Source organism: Corylus avellana, chromosome ca1 (assembly GCF_901000735.1).
Source record: "Corylus avellana chromosome ca1, CavTom2PMs-1.0".
NCBI classification, from domain to species: Eukaryota; Viridiplantae; Streptophyta; class Magnoliopsida; order Fagales; family Betulaceae; genus Corylus; species Corylus avellana.
Window position 1 is genome coordinate 7,679,800 of NC_081541.1, and position 23,464 is coordinate 7,703,263.

At 38.0% G+C, this 23,464-nt stretch overlaps 1 protein-coding gene across 2 annotated transcripts; it reads left to right on the forward strand.

Annotated features, from left to right (window-relative positions):
* Positions 1-1,407: 1,407 nt before the first annotated feature.
* LOC132175811 (DExH-box ATP-dependent RNA helicase DExH5, mitochondrial) lies at positions 1,408-23,432 on the forward strand. 2 transcript variants are annotated; one of them, XM_059587872.1, is made up of 19 exons: positions 1,408-1,918; positions 4,652-4,806; positions 4,892-4,979; positions 5,622-5,867; positions 10,415-10,510; positions 12,927-13,115; positions 13,244-13,403; positions 13,484-13,614; positions 15,026-15,193; positions 15,285-15,557; positions 15,666-15,860; positions 16,402-16,605; positions 16,794-16,863; positions 16,974-17,122; positions 20,635-20,940; positions 21,272-21,331; positions 21,416-21,568; positions 22,051-22,161; positions 22,378-23,432. In XM_059587872.1, the coding sequence occupies exons 1-19, from the start codon at positions 1,550-1,552 to the stop codon at positions 22,837-22,839; spliced, it is 3,585 nt and encodes a 1,194-aa protein (XP_059443855.1). In that variant the 5' UTR covers positions 1,408-1,549; the 3' UTR covers positions 22,840-23,432. The 2 variants fall into 2 exon arrangements, with proteins under 2 accessions (XP_059443855.1, XP_059443862.1); XM_059587879.1 differs by lacking the exons at positions 22,051-22,161; positions 22,378-23,432 and having other exon boundaries at positions 21,423-21,544.
* Positions 23,433-23,464: the final 32 nt, after the last annotated feature.

Below are 23,464 nucleotides of genomic sequence, written 5' to 3' on the forward strand. Positions count from 1 at the left end.
TTTTAAACGTAGGAGAAAAGTTGGCCATGAGTTGGGTTTGTATTGTGTCCCTATCAAACCTCAAATATTATTCACTCAGGATCGGAATAACATATGAAGAACACAATGAGAACACCTATAATTTCTCTCACTTGGTTTATCTTCGAGTCTTAGGTGGATATTGTTTTCTTAAAAAACAAAAAAGAAATCTAGATAACACAATGAGAACACCTATAATTTCTCTCACTTGGTTTATCTTTGGGTCTTAGGTGGGTATTGTTTTCTAAAAAAACAAAAAAGAAATCTAGAGAACACAATGAGAACACCTAGAATTTCTCTCACTTGGTTTATCTTCAGGTCTTAGGTGGGTCTTGTTTTCTAAAAAAAAAAAAAAAAACTGCGGTTATTTCTCTCACTTGGTTTTTAGAAAAGAATATCCACATATGACAAGAATAACATTAGAAGAACACCATAAAAGCACATTGCATTCTCCTATATATATATAAGAGAAATATTAGGTGTTATCTTAGTAAGTTGATATTATTTTCTAAAAAAGGGGATGAGAGAAATAAGGGACCGGCAATTTTTTTTTTTTTTTTAATAATACTCTCCTATGACTAAGAAAACACGTAGCATTTTTCTCTAGATATATATAGAGATAAAAATGGTGCTGTTATCCGGATATTGTTTTATAAAAAAAATAGAAAAAAAAACTTATTTTTACTCAGTAAAATAGCTTTTTAGAAAACAATATATGTAAGATTAAAAGAACATCACAATAACCTTTTTCTTATGAGAGTATCTTCTATACGGTTGTGGCACAAAAATGGGTGTTTGTACTAACCAATCAAAAGTTGCCACATAAGCTTATCATATTAAACTTAAACTTAAAAAAAAAAAAAAAAACAAAAAAACAAACAAACAGCCACACCTAATTATACAAAATTTGAGTTATATATATTTTAAAATGGGGGAGAAGCCGAGGTGGGGGCAACTCACCGCCACCCCGGTGGCGCGCGGTCACTTGCACATTTGGGGCCACATTTAGGGTGGCGCATGCCTACCCAGATGTAGTTTGGGTAGCAGCTAGCCGCCCTACCTCCCTCTGCAAATTTTCTTAAATTTTTTTAAAAATTAATTAAACTTAATATAATCTGACGGTTTGATTTTTTTTTTCTTTACATGTTGAATGCTGAAGCGTCGACTCTTCATTAGTGGGCACAAAATGGTGGTTTTGTGCTCCAAACGGATTGACGTTATTCTCTTTTGTTACATATATAACTAAAAGTATGATAACCGTTTCATATATAAAGAATAAAAGGAAAGTAAACAAAAAAAAAGAAAAAAAAAAAGAGAAAACTCCAGTAGGCCCCATCTACAAACTTCACACGCCACCAAGCGCGTCAACTGTACAGTTTGATACCCCCAGGAAGGCCAGGACCCAGCAAAAGAGCCACACTGTACCAGACATATCATCCACTTTCTCACGAAACAAACAGAGACCAAAAGCCATTAGAAGCAGTAACCACCAATCTTTCAGACTACCGAAACGACGCCGACCCCAACTTGCATGCTCTCTCCCTCTCTCCTCCACACTCCTCCACAATTCCCTTCCACTTCGCACCCCAAAACTGTTAAACCCTCACACTCTCCTCCTTCACTCCTCGCAATGAAGGACCGGCCTCCGTCCTCTTACGGCGCCATTTACGTCCCTCCCCACCACCGCCTGCGCTCCGTCATCACATCCCCCAGTTACACCTCCGCCGCTCTCATAGACTCCAAGCTCCGCGAAGCTCAAAGCGCCGCTCTAAACCCTAGAGCCAGTCCACTGCCTTACTTGCAAACCCAGCAAGAACAGCTCCACAAGGCAAATTCGCAGCACGATGATCGGCTCTCCGAGGAAGGCTCCGATCATGAGTTCGAGTCGTTGTCGCAATGGGTGAGGCTATATTTTGTTTTCTTTTTGTGAATTTCAGGTTTGACTTTGATTCGGTGGTTTAAGGAGTGTCAAATATTATCTGGGTTTTGAAGTTTGTGACTAGCGGTTTAAGTATTAGTGCGGTTGTGATAATTGTGGAAACAATTTACTTGCATAAGATAACGATAGGAACACACACTATATTAACCAAAACCTGCGGTTGATGTCAAAGTTATTGGGTCGAACCTGAATCCGAGAATTTAGAAAAGACTGGCCTTTATGAGAGTTAGATGGAGTCGGTGGATAGCGATTTCGTTTTATTGTCGGGCAGCATTTAAGATGATCATTGCCAACTACGAAAGGTGTACTAATGGGCAGTGCTGCCTACTGAGTAGAATTGTTAATTGGGCAAATCTGCCCTGCTACTTCCCAATTTAGCCCAGATTTTCTTTTCTGAATCTTAAATGAGTGGGTTTGGTTGAGTTTGGATGACGGACAAAGCAAGTAAGACACTTGGGAGGGCCATGTCTGCTCGATTTTCAACCCACCACCCTCATTTATACAAATATTTATATGGTGATCCTTTCATTTTACACCCTCAAATTATGATTATTTGGTGTGTGGCCCCCTCCAAAGTGATTTGTTTTAGCTTCAGATACATCAGGGCATATAATTTAGAAAGAGACACCAAAACCGGAAAATAAAAGATGACACAATAATTTTAGAAGAGTAGGACAGAATGTGACAAAAGGCTCTTTTCTTATGTGGATTCTTCTGAATGTGATATTTAATACTTAAATGTCCACTAAATTTCACAGCCTGGAAGTAAGTCTTGATGGATGGTTTAAGGGAGTGAGTTAAGTTGGTGAGAACCTGGGCTGAAATCCTCACATCGCTCTGAATGCAGTTTAAAATTGAGCCAAGGCTAGCCTGAATATGCTTGAAGTGCATCTCCTATGTCTTGGTCTAGGAGGAAAAGTAATTATACCTGGTTGGGTTGATCTTTAGCACAGTCTTCTACTACGGGCTGGCTCAAGGAGACATTGGCTATAGGGCTGATGAGTGTTTAGTGACCATGGTGGTAGACTAGCTAACAAGTCGTGCTTAGTTGGTCAAATCAACTTTAGAACTCCACTGAGGCAGGAAACAAGAGCACTGACGTGTGCTTACTTGGTCAGATCAACTCTAAATCACCACTATGCAGGAAGGTAGAGAGTTGTTAGGAAACATGGTGTGCTTAATTTTAATTGGTCAAATCAACTCTAGACCGCCACCCTGTAAGAAGAGAGAGACTTGCCAGGAAGAGAGAAAGAGAGGGAGAGTTTCCAAGAAACAAAGGTTCACGCATGGTTGACTTTGCAATTGCTGCAAAGAGAATGAGGAGGAAGTCCATGGATAAGAAATTACCAAATTATGCCTCTTGGTAGCTTCAAATAGCTAGAAGAACTAAGGTAGATATGTCCAGCAAGGATGTGACATTGTTTTTTAGGGACGTTACTCAAAGGATGCTCCCTAGGTTGTTATCGGATCACTTTCCTTTATTGCTTGATTGTGGTGTTAGGAGCAAGAGATATTTCAAGTTTGAGAATATGTAGTTAAAATCAGAGGGTTTTGTGGATAGGGTAAAACAATGGTGGGTGTCTTACAATTTTCAAGGCTCCCATAGTCTCGTCTTGGCATGCAAACTGAAAGCCTAGAAAATCGACTTGAAAAAATGGAATGAAGAGTTGTTTGACAATGTTGAGAAGCGAAAAAAAGGTTCTTCTGGACAAATTCCAGGATCTTGATGTTAATGCAAAGGAAAACCCTTATTTGATGCTGAAAAGGTGAGAAACGATGTAATTTCTAGTGATTTGGGGAGGATTACTCTTCTGTAAGAAGAAAGTTGAAAACAGAAATCTTGGGCTCTTTGGTTGAGAGAGGGGGGACAAGAATACAAAGTTTTTCCACCGTGTGGCTAATTCGAATAGAAGGAACAACACTGTTGATTCGTTAGTTGTTTATGGCTATGTATCTTCAGTTTCTTTATAAATTAGTGAGCATTTGGAGAAATAAGGCTACTTTTAGTGTTCTTTGCTTGGACGACTGTGTTAGAAAAGATATTGACTTTGGATAACTTTAGTAAGAGGCATGTCATAGTGATGAACTGATGTTGTATGTGCAAGAAGAATAAGGAATCCATTGATAACCTTATGCTCCGTTGCGAGGTGGCTTGAGACACGTGGGTTTTCGTCTATTTGAGATTTGGGTCATGCCCCAATAGGTGGTGGAGCTATTGGCGAGCTGGAGAGGTTAGTTTGGTAGCCATCATAATATAGAAGTTTGGTGGATGGTTTCCCTGCATAATGTGGGGTATTTGGCTGGTACGCAATGTGCGAAATTTTGAACATTGTGAGAGTTCGGTGATTGAGTTAAAAGCTATTATGTTCAAATTTCTCTATGTTTGGATTGTTGCTCACAATAGTCCTCTATTTTCTAATTTTCTAGAGGTTCTGGATTTGTTTTTTTCTTCCCCCTAATTGGGTGTCTCTCTTATATACTTCATGTGTACTTGGGTTGCATCCCTTTGCGTTTTTTAATAAGACTGAATTTCTTATAAAAACCATGTTATTGCTCAATAAGATGCAATTTACACCTTCAGATTTTTTAGGTCGTGTGTCTAATCTGTTGATTGAAAGCCACTGGTAGGTTGTTTTTGTTAAGTATCCTTATGTAGGTATGTATGTATTTATCAGTTTTTACCATGCTATTCAGGGTGATTCCCCCTCTAATAACGTTGTTGAGTGGAAACGGAAGTTTACAATGCTTTTACGCGACAAGGAGAAGCAAGAGTTGATCTCAAGGGAAAAAAAGGATAGACATGATTTTGAGCAAATATCAGCTTTGGCAAGCAGAATGGGGCTATATAGGTATCTTCTGCTTCATCAGAATAGATGCTTTATCAGGAAATTTGTGAAAAACAAAACTATTGAAAAACAAAATTATCTTTGGCAGCCAACTGTATTCAAAAGTTGTTGTCTTTAGTAAGGTCCCACTGCCGAACTACAGATTCGATCTGGATGACAGACGTCCACAGAGGGAGGTATTTTCTCTTCTGTTCTGTTTTACTTGGTGCTGTCCTTTTCTGTGTGATATAAATTTTGTTTACGCATCACTATAGAGCCTTTAATTTACTGTTCATTGTAAAAAATGTTGTATTTTTCACTGCCATTTTTGGCCACCACATAATTACCAGCCCCCTTTGCTTTAGCTTCACACTTGGCAATGATTTTACATTTTACTTTTGACCCAAGTTCTTAGCTTTTTTTTTTTTGGTTTCTAATGTATGTTTTATAATTTCCAAGTTCTTCATATTTCTTTTATTTACTCCCTCTATCCCATAATGTTTGACCAAATTTGCAACTTTTTTTGCTGCATAATGTTTGTCCAGGACCAAAAATCAAAGCGTAAAGTTTGTAACTTTTCCACATTACCCTTCACTCGTACAAAACCATACATTCTCATTTTTTAAAGCGTGAATTTGGCAAGTTGTGTTGAAATTTTTTTTTTTTGATAAGTTAAAAAAATAAAAAAATAAAAAAATAAATTGTGTTGAAAATTTGAGATGACTGAGTGTTAATTGGCTGTTCTTAAAATGTCTGCATTTGGCATCCTGGGCGAGCATTTTGGGACAGAGGGAGTACATGTTTCTAGGAATCTAAACTGAGATTTTAATAATTGACAGGTGGCACTGCCTCTTGGGTTGCTAAGAAGGGTTGATTCTTATTTTGGAGAATACCTCTCTCAAAAGGCTAAGGCTAGGGAAAACTTTTCAGATGTATCATTTTCGAGAACAAGCAGCAGCTGTAGTATTGCCACTGATGAAGGGCTTTTTGAGCAACCTGAGCCACTGGCAGCTAGTAAGACTGTTTTGGAAAAAATTCTTAGGCGAAGAAGTTTGCAACTGCGTGATCAGCAACAAGCTTGGCAGGTTCATCTTACCCTGAAATTATAGAACAATGCTTCTCTGTTGTTATCTACGTAAACTCCTTTTAAGTTTTATTTCAGACTCAGAAGCATGGACAGCTTTCCCATATATGACAGGGTACTTTGCATAAAATATTGCTTACAACTGTGTTGCATAGCCACCTCTATTTTGTTTGTTTGTTTCTTTTTATTGATGTCCTGTAGCAAAAAGATGTTGAAGAAGTTTCTACCTATAATTTCTTTTTCTTTTCTTTTTTTGGGGTTACCTTTTTTCTTGGGGAAAATACCCTTTACCCCCTCGAAATATGACCACTTTTGTGTTTTAGCTTCCAAAGTTCAAAAGTGACATTAAATCCCAACAAACTAATTAACTGTGGCAAGTTCGCCCATCCCTCAACTTTTCTGTCTTTTTGGATGGAATGCCAGTCATGTGTGTTGCAAGTGACTTTTAACAACCTGAACTCCCCTAAGTGCCCATGGGGTGAAGTGTTAAAAAAAGAACAAAAAAAAAAAAAAAAAAAACTTTAAAAAGGTGGCCGGCTTGGGGGTGCTTGAAACCACTCCCAAAGGGATTTTGCCAAATTGGGGGTGGCAGGGGCTGATGAGGATGGTTTGACTACCCTCAAATTGGCCAAATGGGGGTGGCCGAAACTGCCCCAAAAGGAGAGCCCACCCCTATTTGGCCAAGGGGGTGACTAAGCCACCCCCATTTTGCATTTAGGGCTTTTTTTTAATAATTTTTTTTTAGGGTGTTGTTCTGGGGCCCACCATCTGATTCAGTTTATACCTTTATGTCTAATTTATTTAGAGGTGAGTCTATGAAAAGGTTACACATTAATTTTTAGAATTCTTCAGTACATGTGTAAATATCCAAAATAATGATAGTGAGAAGATGGATTCATTTTTAGACATTTCAAAGAGTGTTGATTGATGTAAACAAACAATTAGACAGGAAGGCCATTGGAAAACACTTTTGAATGGTTCCAACAGTCAAGTATAGATTTAAGAAATGTTTTTCCCAACCCTCATACAGTTCAGTATTTTAATAGTATTGCTGAGTTTCACAATCCCTGTCCTTTTATCTGTCACTCAATTTCAAGATAAACAAATTATGTCCTATGTTAGTGGATACCCTCTCATAAAAACCAGAAAGATGAAACTTAAAAACTCCATGTCCAAAACTGAGAAGTAATTGAAATTGGGTTAAGGTTTAATTGAAATTTAAGTAGAACAGTGGGGAAAAAAGGATTCTGAAAGCAAAAGAAGGAGGAAAACATAATCCTGGAAGCTCGGGGTGCATGTGAACAAAAATGAAATAAAGAAGTTGTGGGCCTTCAATTGGATATGGATGTGGAGCTCGAGTATTATTGGCTGGTAAAGTTACCCATTATCTCCAGCCATATAAGCATTAAGTGTTGAAGAAGGAAACTTCTATGTGGCTTATCTGATTTTATTCCCGGATCCATATATTTCTCAATAATTGCATTTCTATATTAGAATATATTGCTTTTCTATAGAAATGCATGTAACTGTATCAGTAAATTATCAAGGAAAATAAGACCGTATTTCTCTTCCTCCAATTTTTCTCTTCTTTTTTTTTTGATAAGTAATAACCAGTCTTTCAACTTGGTGTTAGAGCAAGTTTGTTTTTCCCCTTTTGTTTCGCATATGTGCCACTCGTACTTGTCGCGAGAACATATTCCTTTTTTTTGGAGCTGCTCTAAATGACCTATCGTTTAGGGAGACCTAACTGCCATTTGTCTCCAGTTGAATGACGTTGTTTGGATCTGTGTTGTACGGCGTGCTGTTGTACCCATGACTATACAATCTACCGTGTGAGCCTTCATACAAAACGACTTGTTGTTTTGGTCTCTTCTCCGCTGCCAATGCACAGAGCTGCTGGAAAACTTATTGTTGCAGCAGAACTTTGCAATTTCTTCAAAAAACAACTCAAATCTTGCCGCTTAGTCTCCTCACCCTTATACAATCTTCTATTGTGCAACCACACTGATCGAGAAAAAGAGCCGATCGGCTCTGAAATGCTGGTGGCCTAGTTGCACTGCCAGCACAAACCCACGCGAAAAACTTCAGATTTCCCGAAGAGTTTCGAACACGGGCTTGATGGTATACTTGGAACTTCCGTATGGCCCTCAATTTGCTTCAGCTAAGGGTAAAATGAGTAAATTGAAGAAGGTCTTCAATGGGCGGAAATACTGTTCGAGGGATTTGATTGAGAGATTCTCCCAAGTTATGTAGTGATTTGGCTTTAAACAAAGTTTGGTGGATCATCCATTGTTCATCAGACATTCGTCACAAGGAAAGGTAACTGCTTTAATTCTTTATGTAGACGATATTGTGTTGACAGGAAATGATGATGAGGAAATATAGAGGCTTAAAAAAAATATCTGGCCAGTGAACTTGAGATAAAAGACATAGGCAATTTAAAATATTTTTTGGGTATTGAAGTAGCAATCGAGACATGGTATCTTTCTCTTCCTGTGGAAATATGTTCTTGATATACTCAGAAAACATGAATGCTCAATTATATGGCTGTTAACAATCCAATGGAGTGGAATAATATGTTAGAAGAAAGTGATGAGAGTCCTTTGGTGGATAAAGTCTGGTACCGACGATTGGTTGGCAAGTTAATATATTGGTTGCATACTCATCTAGGCATTGCCTATGCAGTCAGCGTAGTGAGCCAGTGTATGCATTCACCCTAGGAGTCTTATATGGAAGCTATTTATAGAATACTTTGATATTTTAAATCTTCACCAGGGAAAGGGTGGTTGTTGGCCAACATGATCACCTGAAAGTAGAAGCTTAAACAGACGCAGATTGTGTTGGGTCAGTCACAGATTGAAGACCCACTTCGTGATATTGCACTCTTGTGGGAGGAAATCTAGTTACCTGTCATAGTAAGACACAATCATTGATTACTAGATCTAGTGTAGAAGCTAAATTCTGAGCCATGGTCCATGAGATATGTGAATTATTATGGTTGAAGATTCTTACGTTGGATATGATTATAAGGAGCCTATGAGGTTATACTGTGAGAACAATACCGTTATTAATATTGCTCATAACCCAGTTTCAGCTTGATTGAACTAAACACATTGAAATTCATCGACATTTAGTCAAGGAAAAATTGCGTGCAAGGTTGATTTGTACACCTTATGTGAAGATAGGGGAGCAATTTGCGGATATTTTGATAAATGGATTGTCCAACAGTGTTCTTCATTCAGCCTTGTGCAGCATGCAAGTTATCTTCGCCTCTGCTTGAGGGGAGTGTTGAAGGAAACTTCTATGCGGCTGATATGATTTTATTCTCAGATTTATTTCCATATATTTCTCATTAATTGTATTTCCATATTACAATGTATTGCTCTTCAATATAAATGCATGTGATGTAAGTATATTTATCAAAGAAGATAAGACGGTATTTTCTCTTCCTCTTCTTTTAGTATTTCTTTTCTCATTCAACTTTAAGGTTATCTACAAAGTAGGGTGTAGTTGACAGAGCACAGGCAGTTTGTGCTGCTTTTGTATTTTTACATGTTTGTCCAAATGCCAATGATCTCTAGCTTAAATGGCACTTCTTCTCTCCATAAAAAATAGGGTAGAGTTAAGGTTATGGGTTCCAGACCACTAGGTGCGTTTGTAACTTACCAGTAGAAAAAAGAAATGCTTGGTCCTTGTGTCTACCTTGTTGGATTTCTTCATTGGCTGGTTGCTTGGGCACCTTAGTGCATTTTACGTCTTTGACTGCACCTTGGCTTGTGAGACCTGGGCCCAACAAGTATAATGCTTTTCTAATACTGCACTGCACACTTGCACTGAGCAGATGCCTTTTTAAATTATTTTATCCATAGTTAATACTGTGGATTTGTCTTCTTACATATCATTCATGTGCCAGTTAGGATTTGAAGTATAATTATCCACTCGGATTGAGAAATGGTAAAAGTTAGGGAGAAGAAACACTATTAGGAATCTAAACGCTAGATATATGAACCTGACCCTGTTGCGTTCGGGCCATTGTCATCCTACTAAAAAGTTTGCCTCTTTACAAGCTATTTTTAAGGCATTTAGCTCATCTTTAAAAGAAATTAAATGCTTTAGTGAATAAGAATTAGTTAATCACAACTTCATTAAACTAATTGGTTTCATTATTTGTCTGTGGGTTGAGGACGCCTGATTTGGTTAAGTGGGGTTCAGGTTCCCATTTGTACTTGGGTCCATATGTTCCCAAGAGTAGCCCAGTTGCTTTGTGTGGAGTTGGTTTGGAATTTGCTAGCTCTGTTCATCATTTAGGTTCTCGTGATGTCTGGCTGATGTTAAGGCAATTTGTTGTCCTTAAGGATGGTTGTTATGTGAGACTCTGCAGATTAGTGGAGGTTTTTGGTAAATCTGTTGATAATCTATATCCTTTTGTACCAATTTTTTTTTTTTTTTACATCTTATCTTTTCCAGATTTTGAGTCATGCTATGGTTTTCATTGTCTGGAATATAGTGGAATGAGCTATTGTGATATATATTTCCTATTTTGTACAGGAATCTCCTGAAGGTAGAAAAATGCTAGAATTTCGTATGAGGCTCCCAGCTTATAAAGAAAAGGATGCATTGCTGACAGCTATTGCACGAAATCAGGTTTGTCAGATTTTGTTTTTGTTTACTAGTTGCATGACTTAACATGAAGTTGCTGGTAAAGGACTATGTAGGGACCAGCAAGGGTCTTGACGGTTAACAATTTGATTTTCTCTTGATATGCTTTTTGAAAAAAAAGGCTTTCTTGACTAAACGATATTAATTTTTTTTTTTTTTATAAGTAATAATGCATTAAAAAGCGCAGAGGGGCATTAAAGAGCGTAGAGGGGCGCAACCCAAGTATACAGGGAGTATACAAGAGAGCGACTAAGTAGGGGAGAAAGAAGAAGAGAACATAAAGAGAAAATCAGGAAAATTGATCACTAAAGGAGCAAGCCAGCCTGCAGTCCATGTGAAAAGTGTGTACAAAAAGAAATAAACAAGGTCCTCAAGGTTCCTCAACAAATCTTCGAAGCATCTTGCATTCCTTTTCTTCCAAAGACACCATAGAAGACAAAGGGGAGCCATCTTCCATACCACGGCACTACTGGTTCTACCGCCCGCCCACCAACTAGCAAGCATCTCCTTGACGCTTCTAGACATAACCCAATTCATGTTAAAGCGAGAGAAGATAACATCCCACACCTTGCGCCCGACCCCACAATGAAGAAAGTGATGATCCACGGTCTCCCCATCCGCCTCACACATACAACATCGATTAATCACAACAATACCTCTCTTCCAAACATTATCCAACGTGAGAGATTTCCCAAGGGCGGCCGACCACGCGAAAAACGCCACTCTCGAAGGAGCCTTAGTGCGCCAAATGCTTTTCCATGGGAAGCGGTTAGGCTCCTTAAAGGCAAGCATCCTATAGAAGGAGCGTACCTCAAACTTCCCTTTTCTTGAAGGGATCCACCACATCCGGTCCTCCCCTTCCCCACGAATCGATAACGAATGCAAGAGTGAGAAGAAAGAGGCTAAGGCCATCTCCTCCCAATCATGAATACTACGAATAAAAGTAACATTCCAGTGAACCATCCCATTTACACACTCCCGGAAATCCGCAAGGGAAGCATCCTTGTTGCAAGCAATATTAAAAAGGCCCGGAAAGGCATCCTTGAGAGGCGTCTCGCCACACCAAAAATCCTCCCAAAATTTGACTTTCCCCCCCAAACCAGGATCCAATCTGAAATGGCACTGAAACCCTTAAATTAAAATATTAAAATATTACCACAGTCACCAATTATTACCAAAATATTACCAAACCAGGATCCAATTAAAATATTACCACAGTCACCCTTCAAGTAAAATTCTCTTTCTTTCCTGCTATCAACAGGTCAAATGCTTGTACTATATGGTTTTTCCTCTAATTTAGTGCTAGCCTGTGGAGAGGAAAAAATTGATACTGATTAAGTTATTTTTCCACCTCAATGTATAATGAATAACTTTTTAATTTAATTGTCTGTATTCATGAATTACAATGTCCACTCTTTCTTTGGGTGATGTTTGAATTTGTTCAAATTTTGTGTGTCTTGTTTTCTTTTCTTTCCATTATTTGCTTTCTTTCTTTTTTCCCCTCTTGATTTTGTCTTTGACATATAGTATGAAATTTAAGTAGAAATAGGAGAAAAATCAAGTACATAGTTCGTAAAAAAAGCTATCCTAGAGAGTACAAATTGCAATTGAAAATATCATAAAAGTCTAAAAAGAGTAGAAATGAGGATACTATTAAGGGAAGTCATCTGGTCATAGAAAGATCTCAGAAAGATCTCAAAAAGTCTCCTTCAGCTAGCCTTTTTTGGCGAGGCTTTCTTCTACTGAGCGTTTCTGGTGTGATCCATATTTCATTATTTGGGGATCTCTTAGGAGGGGGATGCAAAGAGGGTTTTGTACTTCATGGCTCAAGTTGATGAGAGGCAGTGCCAAGAGGTTTTAGTCTCCACTCCTAAGCCTAAAGGGAGAAGGGAGCTGAAGAATTTGGAGTCCTTGGTGAACTTTGATTTGTATTGGTTCTAGCTAGGACAGAGGCAAGAGGCTCTTGCTAGTTGCTACGATGTAATTTAGCTAGGGTTTTGGGGGTTGGTTTTTGGGGTTTCTCCTGTTTTTGGGTTTCTGTTGGTGTTTTCCGTCTTTCTTTTGTTTTTGCTTTTTCTTTTTTGGTGTCCTTTTTGTATACTTCCTATATGCTTAGGGGCAACTTATGCTTTTTATAATATTTCTCTGTTTACCTATCAAAAAAAAAAAAAAAAAAAAAAAAAAGAAGCAAGAAAGATCTCAGAAAGATGGATTGTAGCTCACTCATAGAGAGCTCAAATGGCCATTATTGTATTTCATGCAACTACTTATAGTGTACATGAAGACTGCTCAAAAGGGGGATTTGGTTATTATATCAGATAAAATTCTGAGCTTCAATACGAAGTTGTATTTAAGAGTTTTTTACGTTGTTTTATAACTGATACAATTTTCTATTATACAGGTTGTTATTATCTCAGGTGAAACTGGCTGTGGCAAGACCACTCAAATTCCCCAATTCATCTTAGAATCAGAGATAGAATATGTTCATGGAGCTGTTTGTAACATTATCTGTACCCAGCCAAGACGAATATCTGCTATGTCTGTTTCTGAAAGGGTTGCTTCGGAGAGAGGAGAGAAATTGGGTGAACACGTGAGTTTCTGTTTCAAATAAAATTTCCTCAGAATACTTATCCCAACTATTTGCGTTATTAGTCCTTTTCTCTCTTCTCCTTTTTAATGTGAAATTCATTTTGTGTTCTTATTTTCTTGAATTCGAAGGTTGGATATAAAGTTCGGTTGGAAGGTATGAAAGGGAGGGATACCCGCCTTCTCTTTTGCACTACTGGCATCTTGTTGAGAAGATTGCTAGTTGATAGAAACTTGAAAGGTGTAACTCATGTTATTGTGGATGAGATTCATGAGCGTGGAATGAATGAAGGTAAAATCTGGACTTGGCTGAGGCTTTGATTTTAAAACGATGTGGCGTGGTTTCTAACTGTGATAGACATTTGATGGCAGATTTTCTGCTTATCGTCCTAAAAGATCTCCTTCCTCGGCGGCCAGAACTTAGGCTAATTCTGATGAGTGCAACCCTTGACGCAGAGCTTTTCTCATCCTACTTTGGTGGGGCTCAGATAATTCACATCCCGGTACGTTGAATATCCAGCATGCAATGCCATTTCTTTCTGCGGTGAATCTAATCCCTCTTTTCCATGATTGATTATTGATGGTTTTGGATGTACATATTGCTACCCCCTTGTTTCTTTAATGTCAAACGTACAGTTGTTATACCTACCTTTTTGTTTTACTTTAATTAATGTCTATTGCCTGTACTATCATTCATCGCTGTGCGTCTAGTCTACATTAGAGTAAGTAATTATGTAGCCACATTAGTTACTGATTGGTGGAATCAATCTTCTAATTATATGCATGCAGATGATCCATGTTTATTTATTTGCATGACCTATCTTTGCTTCTAAAATTCATATTTTATGATTTGCTTACGCTCCTGCGGCATTATGTTTGGCTAGCCTTTTTATTGGTTGAATTGGTTTCATTTTTAACTTTTTTGTGACTGTAGAATTATAGTAACTGAATGTAGTGGTCAGTTCCAGGGAAATATTTTGTATTTAGTTTGGGTATGCTTGCTTGGTTATGTGCCTATTTTATGATGCAGTCTGAGTCTTGAGTAAAGGATTTGGTTCATACATTTTTTGAAAGAGATCTTATTGGTTGTGGACGTAAGATTTGTAGTCAATCTGCCATAAATATTTCTGGCCACCTTTTGCATCATCTGGCTGCTGTGATACTCTAGAAGTGGTGGAGGTTGGTTGGCATTCAGCAATCCAGTATCTGTTGAGGACTCTGTTGAGGAGAAATCCTTTATTGTGGGGACTTTCATTTTCTTCCTTGAAAAAAACTACAAAAAGAAATATATATAATAATAATAATAGTTACCCTTGTTTTTCTGCCGATGTTGCTTTAAAAAGAGAGATGCGCAGATTTGCTGAAGAAACACTTGGTAGAATCTATTTTGATCTCCCATTGGAGCTGAGTGGTGTGTCTAGTGGATTTGGACCTGTTTCCTCACTTGTTTCATGAAATATAAGCTTTTGAAAGTGTCAAAGTCGTTACCATAAGAACCACAAAAATTTTTGGACACGGTTAATACTGTGCTAATGGAATGCGCATTCTAGTCATGTTATATGTAATTTTGTGTATGTATGCATATACGTGTAATGTGTAACTACTCTGATATATCAGGTGATATTAATAAGCATTTTATGAGGATGTGTCTTGCTTAATGATGTTACATGGCTATTAACACCAATCAACCTTGTCACATCTGGGCATTAATAGAATTTAGGGATGTAATTATAGTATTCTATACTTTAGGAGGGTATTTGGCAGACCATAGGCTCAGGCCAGGCACGAGCTGGTTAGCACCAAATTATTTCATTTTGTTTTCTGGTGAAATCTATTTCATCCTGTGGATTATGATGATTTTAGTGTGATATGGGTCTCAGATCTCTCTCTCTTCCATCTTTCTTTCTAGTTTAGGGTTTTACATACCCGGTTCAGACTCATTTCCTGGAGAATATTGTGGAAATGACGGGTTACAGATTGACCCCGTACAACCAGATTGATGATTATGGTCAAGAGAAGATGTGGAAAATGAGCAAACATGCACCAAGAAAGAGGAAGAGCCAAATTGCTTCCGTTGTTGAGGTATACAAAATTTTGTTGGCTACTTGTGCTTGATATGTCTTTTGTTTTTGTTTTCTTATTTTAATTTCCCTTCTGGAAAATATGTTATCAGGATGCTCTCAGAGCAGCCGATTTTAAGGAGTATAGCCCCCAGACTCGTGAATCTTTGTCATGTTGGAATCCTGATTGTATTGGTTTTAATCTCATAGAGTTTCTTTTATGCAAAATATGTGAAAATGAGAGGCCTGGTGCTATCCTAGTTTTTATGACTGGCTGGGATGACATAAGTTCTCTGAAAGATAAGTTGCAAGCACATCCTTTCTTAGGAGATCCAAGCCGTGTTTTGTTGCTAGCATGCCATGGGTCTATGGCCAGTTCAGAGCAGGTAAGTTTGTAATTTGTAAATTTTACATTCTATTGTCAAATAGATTGACTTATATTGTTTTTTGCTGTGTCTATTATTGCTAATTTAATTTTTTCGGAATGCATGCAGAGGTTAATATTTGATGAGCCTGATGATGGAGTGAGGAAACTAGTGCTTGCTACTAATATTGCCGAGACCAGCATTACTATTAATGATGTTGTGTTTGTTATTGACTGTGGAAAGGCTAAAGAGACATCTTATGACGCATTGAATAACACTCCTTGTTTGCTTCCGTCCTGGATTTCCAAGGTTTCTGCTCAACAAGTAAGGTTACTTTCTGGCTGAAAGTTTGATCCTTAAGACGGAGATTAGTATGGGTTGGCACTAAATTAGTTTTCTTTGATATACCTCTGAAGTTGTTCGCTAATGTTTGATTCTGTTAGTTATGATTCTTTTTTTCACATTATTTGTCCACTTCCTTTGAAGTTTTCTTTGTTTTGAAAGGACTTGTAGCAGGCTAGTCCAAAATGGCATTATACTTTGTTATTATAGGATTAGAGCCAATAAGCTTTCTTCTGACTAGACGCAGAAAGTACATTTCGTTATTTCTATGTAGTTTCTCGCCCAGGGTTCATGACTAGCATAAATTTTTACCTAAATCCTTATGAGGTTGAACCTGAAAAAAATTATATTTCATTTAAGGGCATTTCCTGGAATAGAGATAGAAAATAGTAGATGCCTTAAGTTTGGATTTTGCTTAGTTTACTGTTGAAGGGGCCTCATATGAACTATGGAATTTTGTCCTAATTTTTGGAGTGTTTTTTATTAAATGTATTATGATTGTCTGTGCTCATATATGTGGTAGAGAAGAGGAAGAGCTGGCCGCGTTAGACCTGGAGAATGTTACCATCTCTATCCTAGATGTGTATATGACGCTTTTGCAGAGTATCAATTGCCGGAAATTTTAAGGACACCTTTGCAGTCTCTCTGTCTGCAAATAAAGAGTTTGAAACTTGGAAGTATTTCTGAGTTCTTATCTAGGGCTTTGCAGTCACCAGAATTACTAGCGGTAATGATCATTTTATATTTTCTTTTGAATCTTATTTGATACTTTGATATATTGTACTTTGAGGAGTCGATTTGTTTTCCTTTTGGGACAATTATTTGAGGCATCTTCTGTCATCTTCCTTTCATGCATGTGAGTTATTTGTATGTCTACTACATTTCACATTTAGTTTGATTGGTATTTGTTTGCAGGTTCAAAATGCTATCGAGTATCTAAAAATTATTGGTGCCCTCGATGAGAATGAAAATCTGACAGTCTTGGGTGGGTAGAGAAATTTGATTTTTACCCTCCATTTGAAATTTCTACTTCCAGTCTTATGTAAGATTTAATTTCAAGAACATTCAGCCTCATTCAGTTTTTGTCACTGACAGGACGCTATTTGACTATGCTTCCAATGGAACCAAAACTTGGAAAGATGCTCATCTTGGGGGTTATCTTCAATTGCCTGGATCCAGTATTGACTATTGTCGCTGGCCTCAGTGTCAGAGATCCTTTCTTAACACCATTTGACAAGAAGGATGTAAGTCAGCTTTCTTCACATGCCTTTTGTTTTCTGGTTGGATCAGAAACAAAGAATTGACTTATTTTTCTGTTTTTGTTTTAATTGATTCCGTAGTTGTATTTACAAAAAAGCACACTTGTTGGCAATATTTGGAGAATTACTACTATATAGGTTTGTATGCATTATACATATATAGTTATTTAAACACACACAAATATGCTTATATAGATGTTGCAAGGCCATATTGGACCAGCCCTCCCAGGACCTTTCTTGGTTAAGAGTAAGTTTGTTCACCAAAGAGAGAGGGAATGTATGTGAAAAGGCTATGCTGAAGGCACAATTAAGCTGCTATCTACCATAGGAGCATCATAAAAAAATTAAAGCTAAAAAAGAAAAGGAAGAAGGAAAAAGGAAAAAGAAAAAGAACAATCATCCTTGCCCAACAACATGGTGTGGGAGATCCTTCGTTTCTAATAGCAGTAAACAGCTGGAGTTTCGAATTTAGAGACATATTGAGAGAGATCCAGAATTCTTGCAATTTCTTGGATTCATGGAGCACTCTAGAATCAAATGCTGGTTACTAATACCTTCATCACCTTTACTAAGCAAAGATACTGGATTCATTTTGTCTTCCAAAGGACTCTTGACGTGGTGTCTTTATTGCATGTGGGGAATCATGTTAGCAGGGGTGAAGACTAGGAAAATCATAGCTAATTTTCCATGAGGAAGTCAATACTAGATTGGAGAAAGGAATGCTAGATTGAAAGAACTTGTTGGCAAACATGGGCATGTGTAGGTATACGACAATGCTCCTCACTAGAGATCAATATATTGGGAAGTACAAACATTTTAGTGAATGCATGTTTGGGCCCTTGTTAGATTTTAAAATAGCCATTATCCAGTAGTAGTCTTTCCTAAGCAGTGTTTCACTATCCCATCTTTCAACATTTTTGCATGAACTGGCTGCTCTCAAGAATCAAATGTGTGTTAGTTGTAACAACCCAAGAAAAAAGCGTTAGCCACATCTGCGCTACCGCCCTAAAAAGACAAGTCAATTTGGAGTTTCTCTAGAATTACTAATAAAGCCTTAGTGAAGTTTTACTAAGTAATGTGAGACTTAATACCCATAAGCATCTCTTATAAACTATCCACTGTGGGTTTGGGTTAGGGGTTGTGTTTAATGGGGCTCTCTTAAGTAAACGGCTCTGGCGATTTGTGCTGGAGAGTGGTAGTTTATGGATAAGGGTGGTAGTTATATAGCATATGTTGTAGGTAATGTGGTTGGACGACTCCTACCATTTCTCTTGCATCTGCATGGGATGGGATGCTTTTGTGAAGAATATAGGCTATGTTTGTTAATGTCTCTGAAAACACTTTTTTGTTTTCAGAGACAAAAACACACGCTTCTCAAAACCAATAACAAAAATAAAACACTTTTTTTTTTGTTTTTTGTAAGTAAACAGATTTCATTAAAAACCAACAGTTGCACATATACCCAAGTGCATAAGAAGTATACAAGAAAAAAACATAAATAGAAAAAGAAAATAGATTTAGAAAAAAAAAAAAAGGCATGAAAACTACAAATGTGAAATCAATCATAAGAGCATTCCCAGCAAGTACCCTAAATGAGGTTCCCTTCCCTAAGTTTAGGAAAAATGTCAAAAAAATCGTAAAAAAGACCCACAGCAGACTCCTTAAATGAGCCCTAAACATGAGTATCGCTACAGTAGAACCCAAAGTATAGGGTTCCACTGTAGCGATCCAAAGAATTATTAAATACAAAAAAACTCATTCTCTCTCCTCTCATGTCTCACGTCTCTCTCTCTCATCTCTCTTTCTCCGTCTCTCTCTCTCTCTCTCTCTCTCGCACCGAACAGCAAAAATGCTCAATCGCACCCCCCCTTCCTTCTCTCTCGCACCTCTCCAAATTGCACTTGACTTCAGGGCTTCTTAAAATTTTTGCAGCAAGGGCTTTCATGCAAAAATGATTACGGCCAAAAACACCACCACAAACTGCAAAAGTGATTCATAAAAATCAGCCATCAACACAATCTTTGTTGCTGTTTGGTAGGTAAGAAAACGAGAGGAAAAAAAAAAAGAAATCAGCCATCAACACAATCTTTGTTTCTTTCAACTCATCTACTGGAAGAGACACTCTTCTTTGCAAACCAACAACACTCAAGAAAGTGTGAGAGACCCAAATGCCAATTGTGAAGAGCCAGACCTGGAGCTGGGCTCTAGCAAGGATTTTCTGCTGAAGGCCTTTGGGGAAGAAGGTGTGGAATCAGAGCTCATGAGGCTGCACAATCTTGCAGGCCCTCCGAGATTTCTCTTCACAATTGAAGAGGAAACCAAGGAGGATTTGGAGTCTGAAGATGGGAAATCTAGTGGTGATAGAAGCAGAACGGGTCAAGAAATAGATGAGGAAAGGGAGAGTGAAGAAGTCAGGGAGAGAGAAGACGGAGATGAGAGAGATGGAAAGAAAAGGGAAATGTTTTAGAATAAAGAAAAAAAAAAAGTAAAAAATATTATTTTAATGATATAGGGAATGGTTAAGGGAATCTATTGGGGTGTTTATTTGTATAGGGAAGCAAAAAGTAGTTTGGATCCTTAAACTTAGGGAAAATGGTTGGGTAGCTGTTGGGAATGCTCTAAGCAGTTATCCACTCAAACAGGGTATGAAAACTTTTCACACCTTATAGGAATATCTTGAAAAAACGAGTGCTTAATTTTTGTAGGTGTAGGGCCTAACTTATTACTTAAAAAACTAAAAATAAAAGGAGTGACCTTGTGGCCACCCTCAACAGACAGGAGGGGTGGCCACGGCAGCCACCTGTCTCCTCGACTGACGGTGGCAACACGGACACTTTTTTTCTTTTTTTCTTTTTTTAAGTAAAATGTTAGCTCTACATCTGCTTGCGTTTCTCAAAATAAGCAAGTGTATCATAGATAAAACATTTTCTTAAATGTGGACCCGACAAAAAAAAAACCACTTTTTCAATCCAAAAACAAAAAAAGGAACTTCAAAAGTATTATCGAACATACCCTATACTTACATGGGTTGGCTTGGATGAATGTTGCATTCTAATTTCTTTGTTTGGCTAGTTCTAGGTATAGTCAATTGTTGCCCTTTTTCAATTCCCATATGACGCTATGGGACTGGTGTGGGAGAGGCTATTATGTGTTTAAACTTGAATATGATGCAAAATAGTTAAAGAGGTACACGGGTTTAGGAATTACAACACCTTTTCTTGGAGTTTGTTGTCAGGCGTCATAATAGTTCTCCCTAATTATGAAAAACCTGTACCGTTTACATGTCGGTGTTGAACCCAGATCCCCTTCTAAGTGGGTTGAGACACGATTTGGCTACCAAGGCTAACCATACAAATTGCAACTATCTTGGCAAAGTAGTTTTTGGCTATTGAGGCGACATAGTAAAAATGCAGCCTATTTGGCCTTATGTTCTGTAATTGTTGTGTGTATGCTTGGAAAATGAACTGAAGTGAATGTGCTTGTTTTCCTCTTTGCAGCTTGCAGAGGCTGCAAAATCTCAGTTTTCCCGGGATTACAGTGACCACTTTGCTCTTGTCCGGGCCTATGAAGGTTGGAAAGATGCTGAAAGAGATATTGCTGGATATGAATACTGCTGGAGAAATTTTCTTTCAGTGCAATCAATGAAAGCTATTGATTCTCTTAGGAAGGAGTTTTTCTCTTTACTCAAGGATACTGGCTTGGTTGATGGCAACACAACCTCCTACAATGCATGGAGTCATGATGAGCATCTCGTCCGAGCAGTTATTTGCAATGGGCTATATCCTGGAATTTGCTCTGTTGTGGTTAGTCATGCCTTTTTCCCACATCTGCTTAAGCTTTGACATTTTCGTATAACTTCCCCAACATTTTGATTCCTTTCAAATTCCCCTACATTCGCTACAATTCTTTTTTTTTTTTTTTGTGGGATGGGGGGTAGGGAGTGATGGGATTGGGGATGTTAGAGGGCTATATCCCATTATCCAACCATTCCCATGAGGCCTTTTTTATGGTTTTTTGCCCCAAATAGATTTTTTGTTTTCTTAGAAGATGATTTGGTTGTTTCTCCCAATATGCATTATTTGATTTGTTTCCTTTTGTGCAAGTTTCATTGTACTTACATAAGTATGTGTGCAGCACAATGAAAAGTCATTTTCACTGAAAACTATGGAAGACGGTCAGGTGCTTCTATACTCGGTAATTTCTCCATCCATTATATCAATGTATTAGTGATGTATTCTGTCCTGCTTTGGTTTTTCACATTATTTTTCATTTGCCTAGAACTCAGTCAATGCTCGGGAATCTAAAATTCCATATCCGTGGCTAGTTTTCAACGAGAAGATAAAGGTGAATTCTGTTTTCCTCCGGGATTCAACAGCTGTTTCTGATTCAGTGCTTCTCCTATTTGGTGGGAGCATCTCAAGAGGGGATACCGTAAGTTATCTATTCATCAATAATTTCTTATTTTTAGTCACTTGTTTGCTGGATTATGAGAAGGCCTGAGAAACGAATTGCTGGTTTGACTAGCAGACTACATGGGAAATAGGAGATATAGGCGAGTCGCTAGATGTTCTTCCTCACCCTTGAACAGTAGATTGTTGGTGTAAACTTAACATAAATTTTGAGCCATTTTTCTAACTGTTTAAGTTTCTTGGACTATTAGTCACCTCATATGGTATTTGAGCCTTGCTTGACTGAGAAGTATTTGGTTAGGCTTTGACATTTCTTCTCTTCTATTTGCATTTGCAAAGTCCGTGTTCTATCAGGGTTGTTAGTGGACCTACATAATAGGGCTGTTGGTGTAAGCTTGGGATACATTTTTTGGTCCATTGCTTGATAGTGCAGCTCATCTGCTTAAGCTTTAGGGTCTGTTGGTTTACCTAACAGATAATATTGTTATCTTCCTGTTCTGCCAGGATGGACACTTGAAAATGTTGGGAGGATATCTCGAATTCTTCATGAATCCTTCTTTAGCAGACATGTATCAAAGTTTAAGGAAAGAACTTGATGAGCTTATTCAGAAAAAAGTAAGTAAAGCTTGAATTAGGCAGTCAATAACTGCTTTCTCCTGAATTTATGGATTTCTACTGTTTTCTGTTCTCATCAGTTTCTTCTTGAAATCCTAGTTCTATACTCCAACTTGTGCCTTGCAGTGAATGTAAAAATATGTTTTCTGACTAATTTCAAACATGTGATAGTGTGCTCACTTGATGCTGTAATTAAAACCCATTGAATATGTGCAGCTACTGTATCCCAGAATGGACATACACACCCATCATGAGCTCCTATCTACCGTGCGGTTGCTGGTTTCAGAGGACCAATGTGATGGCAGATTTATATTTGGCCGCCAGGTCCTTAAGCCCTCAAAGACATCTGATATGGCAACAAAGCCGTCCTTGGTTTCAAGAATTGAAAGTGGACCTGGGGGTGATAATTCTAAGAGTCAGCTCCAGACATTGATCACTAGGGCAGGATATGTTGCACCCATTTACAAGACTAAGCAACTGAAGAACAACCAGTTCCGGGCCACTGTGGAGTTTAATGGAATGCAAATTATGGGTCAGCCTTGCAACAACAAGAAGAGCGCAGAGAAAGATGCTGCAGCTGAGGCTCTTCAGTGGCTTATGGGTGGAAACCAAGCAGGCCATGATTGTATAAATCATATGTCAATCTTGCTGAAGAAAATCAAGAAGGATCATAGTTAAACACTAATGTGGACGGCTCTCCCGTCAAGAGCTTCCAGGGAAAGCCGTGATCACAGTGAACCGTTTTCTGGAATAGTTGTGAGACTGTGTGGATCCAGATCCCCTCTTCCTTCGTGAAAAGGTTAGGTGGTGTAGTTGTCACTTAAAAAATCCATCAAATCTGACAATGACATATCCATACTGCCACAGGCAATCAGACACGGGCATACTTACCATCAAAGATCAGAGTTGCATTCAAGGTAAACATTTTTTGATTGATGTATAATGTGGGCTCATCTGCTATTGTTTCATGGAGCTACAAGCCAACTGAATGAGGTTGAGGGGACTGCGGTTGGCCTGTTTTGTTCCTTACGTGCTTTTGCTTGTACTGGGGGACAATTGATGGTGACCAGTAAGTAAAGAGTAGTCAAAGATAGGCTTAGGGGGTTGGTACATAACATCAATGGACAAGATAAGATACATTGGAGAGAGGCAGTGATATATTACCCCGTTCTTGAGCTCAGCTATAATTGAGATTGTAATCACTTTTTATGTATATTACTATTCTTTTGAAAGTGATTAGTGGGCTTGTATTGAGGGGTGATTTCATTTTCCCTATTGTGTTAATATATGTTTCAATTTCTTG